This window comes from Equus przewalskii, chromosome X, assembly GCF_037783145.1.
Source record: "Equus przewalskii isolate Varuska chromosome X, EquPr2, whole genome shotgun sequence".
Lineage (NCBI taxonomy): Eukaryota > Metazoa > Chordata > Mammalia > Perissodactyla > Equidae > Equus > Equus przewalskii.
This window is the reverse complement of record NC_091863.1, coordinates 118895198-118911011: the sequence shown is the minus strand read 5'-3', so window position 1 is coordinate 118911011 and position 15814 is coordinate 118895198. Positions and strand designations below refer to the sequence as shown.

Here is a 15814-nt window from a genome sequence, read left to right as displayed (position 1 = left end):
TTTTTATGCTATACAAGGAAGCATTACTTTGCACAATAGATTTGTTTCTGGAAAATGCATGTAAATTGATGTTTTGAAAATCAAACCATATTGTAAATGCATGAGATGAGCTTCTTATTTAGGGAAAACCTGTGGTGAATCATTTTCAAAGTGAAGGATTCTTTTTAAGGGTGAAAAATTACCTTTTTATGTGTTTGGAAATACATGCTAGAATTTTTGTGACAGGCTTGCTTCAAGTGGGAAAACATCTATATACATCTTTTCTTTTTCTCTCCCACGTAAAATTGTGAGTTATAATCATTTAGCGATAACCAACATGCAGCCAAACTACACTGCAATGGAGTGGGCCCAGGGGTGTGTATTTTCTCCATTTTTTCATTATGATTCATGTGCTTTGTCCTTTGCCTTCTTTTGAAAAGGAGGAGCTACTGAAATGCTATTTATGAGAAACATTGCTTTGAAACCTTTCCACGTAAGCACCATTCACATTATTGGAATTAAACCAAGAAAAGAGTTTTATACCATAGGTTCAAATGTGGGAAGTTATTTAATGGCTTTAAACTGGAAATGGTTTGACATGCTCTGAGGTGCATAATGAACTGTCTCATCATATCTCATCAAACACTTTTTACACAGAATTAAAAGACAACAAACCTGAATTGAAACATGATTTAACACGTCAAGTTACTTTAGATCTAAAGGTTTTAGCACGAGCAATAGAGGGATGTATGCCTCCTATTACTCTACAATTTCGGGACAGGGCTTCTAGGAGCTGAACGTAAAACTTTAGGCAAAGATTGGTCTCTGAGAGAGTTGCTCTTCCACAGAGGTGGCCTCTTAACCAAGATAATTCATGCTGTCAAGAGAAAGATCACATTCCAGAACACGGAAATTCATTTACTTGTACTGATATATTTATTTTACCTACAGTTTCAGGCTCTTATAATAAAAAAGGCGCCAGTAGTAAATACAATGGGTGTCAAATTCTAAATTATATGACAGATCAGAAAGATTTCATTGAACCTCTTCGATTCTATTTTACAGTTAATTTATGTCACATTCAGAATCAAACTGTCAAAGACATCCCCTTGCTCAGGATTGTTGTCTTCTAGAACTGTTTTAGAGCTTCACTTAATATATCACTGAACTAAATTCCTTACAGTGTACTTTTCCTAGCAAGGGAAGACAAAAGATGAGTCTATTGGGCCTAAAAGAGATACTCTAAAAAAACACACACAAATATTTCTAAACAGTGCATATCTCCTTTACGGCAATACTCTCTTAACTCAGTGCTTAGGAGTAAGGGAAATAGGACCTCGGTGGATTATTTTTCATAGTTCACTCAGCAATGTGTTTACTAAGTCACTGTTACAACTACATGCTTATATATTTTGATATACAGTATGTTCTACAATAGTGTGTCTTCTGAGATTTCATTCTTATTTTTAAAACCTATTTAAATGTTATTTTACCTTCCCTGCCAGCAAAAACAAGCTTATTTCTCAAGGGATTCATAGTCAAGCCTGATCATAATTAAAGGCAGAGTCTGAAATGTCTTTTTAGACCAAGGAAACAGAAGCAGATATGCAGCATCAGGAATGATTCGCCCAGGCAAGGGAATAGAGTGTTTATTTCACAGAACGGCAGGGGCCAGTACATGAAATTTTATTCACATGTTTTCTTATTCAGACGAATCCCCTTATGCACGCAAACAAAAAAAAATAAGGGACTTCAGAAAAGTATTCTGTTCTCCCTGATTAGAAAACTGCCAGCGTCCTTGTTACGATATTTCAGAAGCTGTTATTCATATACAGGTTTCCCTCACTATCTGAAAGTAGAGTGTGCCTATGAAAGCTTTCATGAGCTGAAATGGCATAAAGCAAAGAAAGAATTACCATTAATACATTAGGGAAAATTTTTTCAGCATCCCCAGACCCAAAAAATAACCTATCAAAATAAATGGAGATAAAGCACAGATGCTCACACAGTTCAAGGCTATGTCGGCCTGATGCTGAGATACTGAGCGTAATTCCTGGGGAAGCAGCATGGAGGCGCCACTCTCGCTGCTGTTGGTGCGCGCATGGCTCCCTGCAGAACAAACGCTGAGGGCTACTTTGCTTTTTGCTTTTTTTCAGAAAAGCAACAATTCAGTTAGCAAAAGCAGGTACTAATGTAGGTCTTCAGAAAAGCGAAGTGGCGTAAAGCAAACTTTTGGATAGTGGAGGAAACCTGTATATGTGAACCAAGCAATCTACAATTATGACTCGGGAAATTACTCCAGAGGTGATTCTGCAAAAGATGAGAGGCTATCCTGGGAATCAGGGAAGAAAAGGTCTTTGGTCAAGCTCTAGTCCTCTGTTATCTCTGAGGAGGTGGTGCCATTTCCCAAGACAACTCAGTCCAGGTGGATCCTGCCATTCAACATTCCATGCGAGGGCAGGAAGGCCAGAGTTCAGGGGTCTCTTACTGGAATCAGCCAGGTTTAAGACATGAACCCACTGCTACTGGCTTCCAGAGCTTAGTTTCAATTCATGAACCTCAGTTCCTCTGGTGTAAAATGTGGGTAATAACAGTGCCTGCATTTCATTGGGTTGTGAATATTCAATCAGCTAGTGGATATAAAACACTCAGCATAGTGCCTGGCACTTAATAAGTCCCGGCTTCTACTTTTTAAAATAATCATAGAATTAAACGTATACTTGTGGCTGTGATAAGATGCTGTGATAAGCTCCAAGAAGGAGAATGTGCCTAGTACCAAAAGCATATGCATTTAAGACATTTTAGTCATTCTTCATTTCTATCCTTGGGGGCTGAGGGAGGTGAGGCAACAGAGGAAATGTTCAATGTAGACCAAGTTTGCCCATTCTGGAGAGTTCTTGCTTCAACTGGGAACCTCTGAGACAAATCAGGGATTGGAGGGAAAAGCTCCCCAAGTGGCTGAAGATTGCAAGGTAGTACAGTCAGTGCTGACTGCGAGCACTCAGTAATAATGATAGGACTAATTATAAGCATAATTAAGAACAATAGTTAATGTCTATTGAGAACTTCCTATGTACCGAGCACTGTGATAAGTACTTCAATTGCTCAGTCTTATGATCTAAGTGCTATTACTATCTCCGTTTTACAGATGAGGAGATGGAGTGATAAGCTAAGTAACTTGCCCAAGATCCAGACTAAAAGATGGTGGAGCTGGTGGAACCCAGGCAATCTGGCTCTGGAGCCTGTCCACTTGATTGTTTTCCATGACTAAACTGTACTCAGACACACACACACACACATATGCACACACACTCATGCATTTATATTTCTTCTTATAATACTACCTTTTTAATATGAATTAGAGAATATAAGAATAAAATATATCAAAATGTTAATATTAATTCAGAAAAACTGACACCTTCTGGATCCTTCCTTCATTACCTACCAGTCACTCAATAACATTTTCTGGTTATCTATTGTGTAGCAGGTCCCATACCAGTTGCTGAGGAAACACAGGTGAATCCATAACACCCCATCGCTAAGGAGTTCACACACTTGTGAACTTATGATGTCAGGAGAGCCAAAGGTGCTGCGACCTGAGGTTTGACAGTCCTCACAAGTAGAACACTGGTGGTGTTTACTGGGCTTTCCTGGCATTCCTTAGGTTTGGAGGAATATTATAATTCACTCATCACTAGCCCAGTCTCCTCAGCACACAGACTGACCAAACCAGAATGAAGAGGCTCTCAAGTGAGGTGAGAGGCAATCCTCCCCAGGTCTTTAGCCAGAGCTACCCCTCAGTGGTGGACGAGAGTTCCTCTTCTCCACATCCCCCACTCCCAACTACCTGATATTGTCCAATGGGCTTAATATTTGCTATCTGTTGTGTGGGAAAGAGTATGCCAACTTTCTCAGAGTGAGATCATCACTTCTGGTCTGAAATTGCTCCCTTCAGAGAGTTAAAGAGACATTTTCTATATGTTGCATAAGAAACACATTAAAATCCTGTTATGAGCCTGACAAAAAAGAAAAAAAAGCCCAATCGAAAGAGAATCGTGTTATGGAACCACAGACATAGCCCACAACTAATTATAAAGCCAGACTCACCATCATGTGCTAGTCTTGAGAGAGAAATGCAAAAAGGAAGGGCAGATGGAGAATCCCTGGGATTTCAAATGCCTCATCTCATCCTCCTCAGAGGTGAGATAGTCTATACAGCTTGTTTCATTTCCCCGGCTTTGGGAGCATCAATGTGATTTCAAGCTCTTTATGCCACTGGGCAAATCAGTGGCTGCTTGCCCTCTTGATCTGAAAGTCTGTCATGTGGCTGCTCTGCATTCTCCTACTGCACAGAGCCCTGGGCACAGCAATCCATAGCTTGAAAGTGGCTGCCATTTGGACCCTGGGGCCACTGGGGTTTGTCCGGGATGGACCCCCAGAAGTATCTTCACGTCTTTACTGTGCATCTTGGCTTCATGCCACCCTAAATATCACAGCTCTTTCTGAATAGCATAAATTGAGCTGAGGTTGATTTCAATTTCACGCAGAAAACTGCTCTGCTTCAAATCACAGCCATTTTTTATGTAAAAAAAAAAAAGTCCATCGAGATATAATCTTTTCGTGGGCACCCCCCGACACAAAAATTCTTTCTAGCAGACGGAAAGGCAGATTATTTCAATTAAGAGGCTGTCACTGACAATTGTAAGCAACCTTTCTTCAAAGTTCATGGCAGCAGTGCACTTTCAAATTTCTTAGTGACTGTCAGGATCTAATTTTCAAGGTATAGTTACCATAGTAGCAACCTGAAATTTTAGTCCAGTAGTAAAGGTCAAGACAGGTCACCGGTTTTAGATCCTCTTCAATCTTAGAATATGAGAGCACCCCAAAAAAAGCACAAAGATAAAGCATGGACCTAACTTCAAATTCCATTCTCTAAAATAGTGAGATTGTAAAACGTATGTGATTTTTTTAAAAGTTTTCAAATTCTACAAATGTTCAAACTGTCACTAAATCGAATAATGATACGTTGGGTGTGAGCAGGTGGGTGGGAAAATGCACTCACTCTTCTCAACATGGTGAAACATCCAGAAACGTGCCGGGGATACCTAATCTAGCTATGAGAGGAGCAGTGCACATAGTGATTGATTTCAAGTCAATTGCTCTCTGTTAGCATTGGGAGTTGATCCTTTGATTCAAACCACATCAATACAACACTCGGGAGATGTAACAGCGGATATTAGTAAACAGAGCACTCAACCAGGAGTCAAGGAGTTCAGAACTCAGCCTTGACAACACTACGAGTTGTATGAGATTGGGCACCTCCCTTAAGCCATCTGGGCAGCACTTTCCTCACTCCTAAAGAAGGGAGAGAAGTAACGTGAGTAATTGACTGCAAAGCCCATTCATAATCATCTAATGGCAACACAATTCACTACGGAGTCTGAGTAATTTTGCAGACCATTCTATATATGATGAAACAAAGACTCAGAAAAGCATCTAGTGACTTCATCAAGTCACATGACAGGAAGTGAGAGAGCTGAGATCTGAGCCACCCAGAAGTGGAGGTCAAGCAGTGGAGGTCTCTCAGGGGCAACAACAACTCCTTCCTCTTGTCTCCAGGCTCCGATGCCATGCTGTGGTAGGCGTCCCACATATAAAGAAGAGGAAGATGGGCATGGATGTGAGCTCAGGGCCAGTCTTCCTCAGCAAAACGAGGAGGATTGGCAGCAGATGTTAGCTCAGGGCTAATCTTCCACAAAAAAAATTTAAAAAAAAAAATGTTTGGGATTTGTAATCCAAGAATCCTAGAATGAAATTCCATCTCCTTCAATAACTACCTATGTGATCTTGAGCAAGTCATTTAACTGCTCTGAGATGAAATTTCCTTCTCCATGAAATCAGTATAATCTTACAGAGGTGCTGTGAGGATGGAAGGCGATGAAATGAGTGAGCCAGAGAAATGGCACAGCGCAAAGTGCACCAGGCAGGCCTGGTTTCCAGTGTTAGCACTGGCACCGGCTGTGCGGCCAGGGGTGTTTGGGGTGTTTGTTAGGTGACTTCTCTGAGCCCTTGAGAGGACAGCCCTGGGAGTGGTGATGATGATGACAGCCCATCTCACAGAGTGGTTGTGAGGATGAAATAGCTAATGCTTGTAAACCGTTTGCCTCAGTGCCTAGCATATAGAAGGTGTTGAGAAGTGGTAGCGATGATGAGCCAAGCACAATGCTCACATACAGTCGCTTTGCTTCCTTTCTCTCTGTATTATATGATACATGAAAGTGACTTTGGAGAAACCCAGAATGATCCTTTCAAATTCTAGATATCCTAGACAATTCCTAGATGTTATGAGGATTCCATACTTTTTCAGATTTTTCTCTTGAAAATCTGGAAATATCCCATGTAGTTATAATATTGCGATACCTATCCGGGATTACAAAAGTGGACAACTTATGCAGAAATGAGGTCACTCCTGAAATTAGGAAATGGAAGTGGCAGAATTGTAGGATGGCTCCTCTGGAAATCGTTACTTTCCACTCCCCTTTCTCCCTCCTCGCTCTCTCAGGCACCATGGAAACTTAGCTAAGGACTAGGCAGTGCACTAGGGGTTTTACTGGTAGATATTGGGTGCCACAATCTCATAGAGTAGCAAAGAAAAGAAATTTTGTGCATTAGGATTTTAGTTGTACCCCAAGCCCGCCCTACTCCATCCCTCTGTCCCATTTTGGCAGCATATTTGGAGATGTCAATCAAAGAGTTTGAGACCTTTTCCTTTTTTGATCCTCAGTATTAAAGTGGAGAGACGAACCGCAAAGAAAGGCATTTGTCAGATTTCTCAAATGATTTTACAGCTGTAATGGTGCAAGCATCTGTGGTATTGTACCAACACTGCTTCCCACTCACAGTAAAATGCAAGGGCTTTTAGCAGCTCTGAGAGGGTGTCAAGAGAAGACCATTTAAACATAACATTCCTGATAATGTAATTGTAGCAAAGGATCTGGCTGTTTGCGAAATGCTTGATAGGATGGAAAAGCAGAATGAATAGTGTAGAAGCAGGGTGGGATATTCCTTCTCATCTGCTCCAGTCTGAGTTGGGTTTTTGTTTGTTTCTTTCTTTTTAATTTCTAGGAATGATCCATGGGGCTTGTCTACACTGCTGCTATATTTTCTTCACCTAGGCCTGGAAGACTTGTCAGTGCTCTGATTGATGAGTTCTGGCCCTGCAGCCATCTGGGAAATCTGGGGACAAAGCAGTATGTTCTAATGGGAATGCAGAATCCTGGCTTCCAGTCCTGGCTCTGCCACTACCTAGCCGGGGGACGCTGGGCAAATATCTTCCCCTCCCTAAGCCTGGTTTCTTTTCACCTGGCTATCTAACAGGATTGCTGTGACATTCACAGGAGGCTAACACGTTGTGTGAAAGTGCTTTATAATAATCAACCACTGTGCACATGAAAAGTAGCCCTGGCCATAGCATTTTACAATCTAGTAACTGAACAAAGAGTGCGCACGTGTGTGTGTGCATCTCGTTAGATGCGACAGCATTAAACAGACCTGATATTCTGGGACACAGAGAGTGTGTGTGCACATGTGCATCTGTGTGTGTTATCACAACATTATGTTCAATTATACAACTGGAATTATTTTAACTTTGGCCCCTTGCTTATTAACTTCAGTGCTTTCCACCAGCATTATTTGCTTCAAAATAATGCTGTTACTGTTCAAAACATCGAGGAGAACTTGGAAACAAGCCATTGGTTAACATTGGGAACATGTTTTAAAACTATTCCACCATGAGGATATAAAGCAACTTTCCAATTATCAATCACATTGGTAAGCATGAAAGGTGATGGATGAACTTCTCATAAAAACAGACCTAAATATCAGTTCTCTTCTTTTCACTTGAATATAGCAAAATAGAGATTTCTGGAGAGAGATGTTCCCATCATAGCCCACTGAAATCAACCTTATAGGGATTTTGCTTGGTGGTATAAGTCCCTTGCAGGCACAGATCCTTCTGCCTCCTCGAAGGAAGCATCTTCCAGGCATGGTGACACAATCTGGCTGCAGGCCCTGAGCTGAGGATGGACCTGTGCTTGCCCACAGAGAGTCCATATTGGCACATGCAGTATATATGAGACCTAACTCAATGACAGTATTCAGATCTAATACTTTCCATGATCTAACTCAAAATGGCACGGACCATTTTGGCCTGCATTGTGGTCAGTGCACTTAGGCCTAATGCCTGAGCAAGATCACACCTGACTCCAAATCAGTAGGGCCACCTCTAAAGTGCCCACGAGATGCTTTAGTATGGGTTAAGACTATGCACTCTGGAGTCCGTTCTCTTCTGGCTTTGTCACTGCGGCCCTTTGGGCAACCCACGCAATGTCTCTGCCTTTGTGGAATGTAAGAAGGGTGACTCCAATGGGCTTATTGTAAAGAGAGAAAGTGTCTGGCACATAGTAGGCACTCAGTAAATACAAGTTAGTGAGGTACTGCTGTTATCAGCGCAACGTCTAATCTTCACTAACCTGTGAGCCCCCTGAAGGAAGGATGTGTGGGGTTTCATCCTGAGCTACCACAGAACCTCACACACGGCCTTTTGCATAATAGAGCCTAATTCATTTTTGTTGAAAGGAATGAAAGCTTGAATGAATGAATATAAATATGGATGCCAATCAAATAGAAAAGAAGGGATACTTGATTTTTCCCCGAGAGAAAGAGAGAGAAACATTTGCTTCTAATTACAGAGGTGTCTCAAAATCCACCTGAAACATGAATCTTGGCCACATGAACAACAACACAAAAACCAAATCTGATCGTTCAAGATTTATGCTGGCTGAGCAAAAACATCTATGTTTTCAGCTTTTGTAATGAAAGTGGAAATCCACAGCTCTCGTTGAAGGAGCCCTAGTTTTCTGTCTTGGCGTCTAAGGAGCACCAGCAGCTTCAGCGCTTCTTGACGCGAACATTCCAAATGCCAATATTGCTTGTTGTCACATTAGCCAATATACAGTCCTCAAAATAAAATCCTCTTGATGTCTGATTACTCTTCTTAAGGACCTCATGCTGATTCATTTCAAACTGTGAATTACCTTTAATTCGCAGCTTGAACAGGCTGCCAAATTTTGTTTTCTCTGCTCCCAGGTGGCTGCCCCTGATGTGGTGGAGAACTTCCAAAAATATATTAAGTCCTTAGGAAAAGTTGGCAAGCTCCGAGATGCAGGGCATACAAGAGAGGTTAAAGGCAGGAGTTGGCATGCATCTTGGTTTGAAAACTGGAATGGCTGCAACTAGTGAAAGTTGCTGAGATGATCAGTTTATGAGGAGAGTTTAGTTTGGCTTCCGTATGCCTCAAACTGATGAGTAGCATTTCGCAATTCCAAGTACCAGAGCATGTATTCTGATTAAGAATTAATATGATTAAGAAAATAATGGTAATTTTTCCCCTGCCTCATTACACAGTCACTTTGCTACCGAAATTGTATCTAAGTAGCAGACCAAACATTTACTTAGGGAAGAATATACGAAATTGCTAGAGATGAGGGTTATTGGTCTGTAATAAGGCACGGCAGTTTTCAAATCTCAAATCAGATTCTCAAAGGAAATGGTTTCGATGATGAACGTTTTAGTAAAAGGATGGTCAGGGTTCTAATGAACGTGAGGGGTTTTTTTTCGATAAAAAGAAAATCTCAAAATTCATCTAAAAATGAATGTAATGATACTGCCGGATATAATAAACTTGGAAAATATTTGAATAATCTTTCTATTCTCTATGGTAATTAAATCTTCAAACTGCATAGAGAAAAGTTTAGAAATAGTTTTATTTAAGCAATTTTGACCCAGTCTTGTGTCATCTAAAACAGAGAGGTATAATTTCTTGTGGGACTCCTTCCCACCAACTTAAGCTCTACAAGTCTATTTGAAGGTTGTGTTCAGGTTCAAAAGGCCAGATTTGGTGTGCCAGATCCCTGAACTCATCAGATCTCATGAGGAAGGGCGGCCTGGTGCGAAGAAAGAGGGCTCTGGGCCTCCACAGCCCTCAGCTCCGTTCAGGTTTTCCCATCAGGGAACAGTGTAACTTTCCTGACCCTGCTGTGTACTCAGAGCCAAAATGTACATTCAAGATGAGTACGCAGTTTGCCTTCCCATTGGACTATGCACGCTTCATGGGGAGGGACTGTACTCTAGCTTTGCTTTTCTCATCTGTAAAATGGGAATAATTTGAAGCCCCTCCAGGACAGTGGCGAGCATACTAGGGTGATGTATATAAAAGTGCCTGGCATGGGCCTGGCACGTGTGCTCAGTAGCACAATGATTATTGTCTGAGACTTCTGACATTCCTGTAATAGTATAATTTCCTTTCCTCCTAACTACTGCTACAGCCAAGGATTTGTCCCCATGGTGTGTATATAGTCATGTACAGGGAAACTGAGGCTGTCCACAACTAGTCTGTCTCCATAAGGCCTTTCATCAACTCTCTGGGTCCATGGCTGGGATGTTTTCAAGCCTGTAGCTAATACCATGACTGGAAGAATTGGTTTTATGACAAGGAAAGAAGAGCATTATGGCTACATGTGCCTTTACATTGGGCTTTTATGGAAACTATCCAGGCATTCTTGACAGCCTGGCTTAAAACACAGGAGCTGCTTGATTAAAAGGGGGTCTGGATGGTTTCCAACTGGACAGAGTCCAGATGCTAACAACCAAGTATAACAAAAGAACTGGATATTTGGAGCTGCCATCTTCTCAACAGTACTCGCAAAATTAGCCGAAGTCAAGGACTGACTAGATGCATATCCTTGAGTTCACGGATGCTGTCAGAAAATGCGTCTCGGGGCAACTGAATACATCTTATCTGTTCCTATTTAGAATGGCTCAAAAAAGACCAACAAGGTTACGTATTTTTGTAAAGCTGCTGTACTGACAAGTAATTGAGAAGATGTTATAATCAAATAGATGAAGCAATCCAACTTAACAAAGAAAATCCAAGTTATTTGGGTTTGGTTTCAGTTTTCTCCTCTATCACTTGTCACTGGCTTCATTAAGAAACTAGAAAGTAACCCAATTTCTGGTGTGTCCATTCAATAGTGGAATCTTGTAATTGGAATAAATGGATCTTTTAGAAGCACAATGGACATGATATTACTATACAAATACACAACTCTACAGCCTGAAAATAGAATTTGGCCTTCATAAACCCATGCCCCACCTTCTTCTTCGGGGCAAGGACCTATTTTAAAGGCGGCTAGAAAATCCATTGGGTTTAGAAGACCCAGGTGAGGCCTGATCTAAGACTGTAATACAGCTCCTACTCATACAGGTTGAGGGAAAGAAGAACCGCTGGGTCTTCTTTCCTCCAGAAATTATTAAGAGTTAAAAGCAATTTTATGCTGTTTAGTTTAATTATTAAAGAGTATAACTGTTTACAATTGAATTCTGACAGGTGTTTGTGCATACACCTGTATGTGTATATGCATGTGCAAATTAATTTACTTAATTTCCCTTAGGGGGCTTTATCTGTGTTCTTTGAACTAAAAATAAATTCCCCCATGATTTAAACTCATATGCCCTGAATCCTGGGTCAGTGCTTTCCCCCAAATACCATAACCGATATGGAGCAGAGACTCAAACACAGGTCTTGAAACTCCCCCAGTCCAATGCTCTTGCCTCATGGGCAGTCAGGGTCCCAGCTGGAGCCCGGAGGATGCCACTCCGTGGATGGAGACCCCATAAAAAGCACTGTATGTCAATGGAGTATACTGAATGAGGAAAGATCCAGTTCTCCAAAAGGCCAGTCATACTGCTGGGGTCAGGCCGGGAAAGAGCAGCGAACGTCAAGAGCACAGAAGGAGCCTGGCTGGTTTCCAGCCTGCACTCAGGCACACACGGGCCAGTGTTTTCAGATCTGGTGCCCGTGCATACAGTCCTTATAAACAATCCAGACTCAAATGGAATATCCATATTTTGTCAAGCAGGGAAAAGAAGCCAAGATGGGGGAAACTAATAAAGCACCCCAGTAATTAGGCGATTCTGTTTTATAAGACTCTCATCTTTCTCTACTGCAGTTAAGCAGCAGGAATGTGTCCAGGACATTTGCTGGCCTTGGGAAAGTGGCTCTCCTGTAGCAGGTCTAACTTAGGGGTTGCTTCTCACCAACCACTGGCCACCAGCAGTCTGTCTACACTCAGAATGTTCTTAGTCACCTGGAGGATTACCCTGCCAAATGGAAAATCCTTGAAGCTGGCTTAAAAAGCTCATTGTAGTAAAATATTGGAGGACGATAGTAGTGACTAAGCTGATAATAATTTGGAAGCTAAAAATTAAAAAATCATCATTATAGCTCTGATCTGTCGTGTGTTAAACCCATATCCTCCCATAAGAAGGGCACCTGGGGCCAGCCCAATGGTGTAGTGGTTAAGTTCATGTGCTCTGCTTAGACGGCATGGGGTTCGTGAGTTCGGATCCTGGGCGTGGACCTACACACCATTTGCTCATCAAGCCATGCTGTGGCAGTGTCCCACATATTAAATAGAGGAAGATTGGCACAGATGTTAGCTCAGGGCCAATCTTCCTCACAAAAAAAAAAAAAGTCAACCAATCAATCAATAAGAAGGGAACTTATTCCAGCTGAAGTCTGATGGACAATGCTTGGACTTTAGATCAGCAGCTAAAAAGTGAGCAGCTCATTCACAAAATTGACTCACTGTTGTCTAGTTTTATCAATGCATCCTATAGCGAACCTTAGTCCTATTGAATAAACTATATACCCCTGTGCTATGAAGTGCTGTTCTGTGGAAATGCTGCCTCTAAATACAAACCACAATTGGTGAGTTTATATCTGTTAGTTACAAACTACTGAAATATTGCGTTTTATAGTCTATATGGAAATCAGCATATTTCACAGCTGGAGCCTAATACTCTTGCTTTAGATGCAAGAGAATTTTATAGTGGGAAAAACATTTTTATATTTTTTCATGTTTGGAAAACTTTATTGATTTCCTAAATGCTCAAGTGTGTGTGTGTGAATTTTATTGACTTTCAATGGGAGTGGGACAACGTAGGAGGATAAGATCTATTGTTTACTAGGATAACGAAAGGAAAGGCAATTCAAAATGTGATTAATGGGAAAGCTGAAATGAACAATATCAAAGATGATTTTGATTTCCATATAATTTGATCCTAAAATCAGGGCACGGTTTTTTATCCCCCTCTCCTATTTTTTTTTTTTTTTCGCTTCTTTAAATGGAGAATTCTTGGGTGTGGAAATTGAACTGTGAATTAGAAGGCACAGATCAGGCCAGAAAACCAAATGAGAATACCAGTGCTGGGGTCATGGCTTTGGGGGCTTTGCTGCTACACAGAACCAAGCTCATGGAAATGCCACTGCCTTGCTCAGAGCCTCTGTCTATTTGGGAGTCATTCCCAGTTGTTTTATGCAATTATTCGTGATCTTCCAAAAGGTGAGCAATTCATTTCAAGTGTGCCATTAGGCCACTTGAAAGTCATAAATTATTTCATTTTGAAAATTTTCAAGTATGTGACTATTACACAGAAAAGTCGACTTCCATTTTCTATTATTAGGAATGAAAGAAGTTGTGAGAGAAATACTCCCTTGATATGCTCTTGGACAAATGGATATTACAAAATCTACAATAGTTAATCTGAGGAAATTGGTTTCTCCATACTTCTCCTTCAGTTAACATTAATAAAAAAAGAAGACAGCGCTGAGTGAATTGCAGGGCCGTGGCTTCTGAACTTCAACCTAGCATCATGTAATCTCTTATTCCAATCTCTTCCTGGCTGCCCTTGTTTGTCTTTAATATATAGTCACCAGATGACCTGCAAACAGCAAGGCCTCAGGCTGACTGGCCATAGCAATCCACTCAACAATTCATGTCCAATCATCGCTGCTTAGACGTGTCCTTTCTCCATCCGAGTCAGTAGTGGCTGACTATTGTGTATAATGGTGCCCGTAGCTAAAGTTACACAATGCTCAAACAATTAGTCAGGAATCACAGTTGTTTTCACATCCCAGGTATTGACCCAGCCTGTGTCTACATTATTAGAGAGTCTAATGGCGATCTCATTCCTTTTTACTTTTACTTGCTTATGATGGGGAATCTCATTCTCCCCTCTAACCCAAGTCCATATTATTATTAGTCAAGGTTCATATTTACAAGCGGCAGGAGACAGAACAAGATTCTCTCAGCACTGAGGCACCATTTCCTTGCCAAATGCCCCTGAAGCAGCGTGTTTTGGAAACCCAAGTACTCACGACTTGAACGATACTGACTTCGTAGCAGCTCTGCTGGTCGGGTCACTCCACTCTGAAAAGAAAGGAAACACACAGTTACCATCCATGTGTTCTACTGTCAAATGATTATGCTGAATTAAATTGGTCTTGAAACATGTAGCTCTTCCAGTCATACTTTTTCAAAGCATCCTGCCATGAATAACAGATGGAAAAAAAAGGAACTAATTGGATGTATCACAATATGACTTTTTGTTACCGTTATTTTATGTTTTAATGATATTAGGTAGGAAAAGGAAGAAAGTGAGAGAGGAGAGGACGTGAATGTTTGGACTAAGAAGAATTTCTTAAAAACACCTACTTTGTAAGGTGAATCCTGGGGTCAGATGTTGGGATTCCTATAAGGAAGAACACAGACAATACAAACATTAGTTAAATGATAGGAGGGGAACAAAAAGTATATCAGTTATTGATACACATGTAACTTGACTAATGTTTGCAAATGGGAAACCACTGTTAACAATTCCATTAATTAGGCTTCTGTCTGTAGCTCTACTTGAAGGACAAATGTTTGCTAGCCAGACCTGCTAGAACATGACCATAACGGTCATTTCATCAGAATCATAAGTAAGACTGGTATCTATCTGGAAATGTGTGCGACATGGGAACAAATGACACACATGTGTGATATTCAAGTGTATAATTTCTCAGTTAGCTAGGCAATGAGGACTCTAAGGAAGGAAAGGGGACTTGGTTCAAACAAACAAATGCTCATGGTTTTTGTAGAAGTGTAAACAAGACCGTAATTAATAAATTTGCTCAGTTGTTCCATTTTATAGAAACAACTCCAATTTTCTACCTTAACTGTGACAAATATGCAATAGATGTATCTCATTTTCACAAGAGGAGTGTTCTTAAAACTTCATTACAAATTTGGTGAAATATAAGAATCAATTTGAAATATGCTAGTGTAGTGCATTATTCAAAGGGACTTAAATTTGATTTGGAAGTCACCCTACACACAATTTATTCACTGTTTTGAGAAATCCGGATTTACCCACATTGGGCTTTCTGCGATTGTGGCACACCTGTGTGCATCCTGACAAAACCAGCGGGCAGAGCACCACAATGACGCACAGGGCATACCCAGCACTGCACAGATAGAAGAGAGAATATCTACTGCAAAGCAAGCGTTCCCAAACTTGAGACAATAAACTCAAGTAAACACAAGAGCTAGTTACATCCATCACTGCTGCAAGTCATCTCCTCTTTAGGCCTAATCTTGCCACACTATAGAGTAAAAATGGGATCACAGCATAATTTATCTTTAAAAGAAGTAAGCAAAAACATAACACTGTGCTTTAATCGAAAGTGAACTTTTCAATCATTTTAGCAGTTTTCTTTTGCCCAAGAGACTAATCTTCTGGCAAGATCACTACTCTAGAAGAAAACCACAAACTCCACAAGAGATGGAAAAGGCCTCTCAGCTAAAGAGCTGTCACAAAACCCGTGCAGTTTGCTGCTCAAAGGCTTCTGGACCCACACTGATAGAGAACTGATTTTTGACAAAGGACTCTAACA

General features: G+C 40.9%; 1 protein-coding gene across 6 annotated transcripts in view; it reads right to left on the bottom strand.

Moving 5' to 3' along the window:
• The window catches only part of AFF2 (ALF transcription elongation factor 2), a 472149-nt gene that overhangs the window by 137996 nt on the left and 318339 nt on the right, over positions 1 to 15814 (bottom strand). For all 6 annotated transcript variants that reach the window (XR_011535908.1, XM_070604228.1, XM_070604227.1 and 3 more), the window contains 2 exons: positions 14595 to 14631; positions 14276 to 14309 (listed from right to left, as the gene is read on the bottom strand). Coding sequence is in view for 5 of the 6 variants with exons in the window: in XM_070604228.1 (XP_070460329.1) it covers positions 14276 to 14309; positions 14595 to 14631 (71 nt within the window). In the remaining variant the exon portion in view is untranslated. The remainder of the gene's footprint in view (positions 1 to 14275; positions 14310 to 14594; positions 14632 to 15814) is intronic.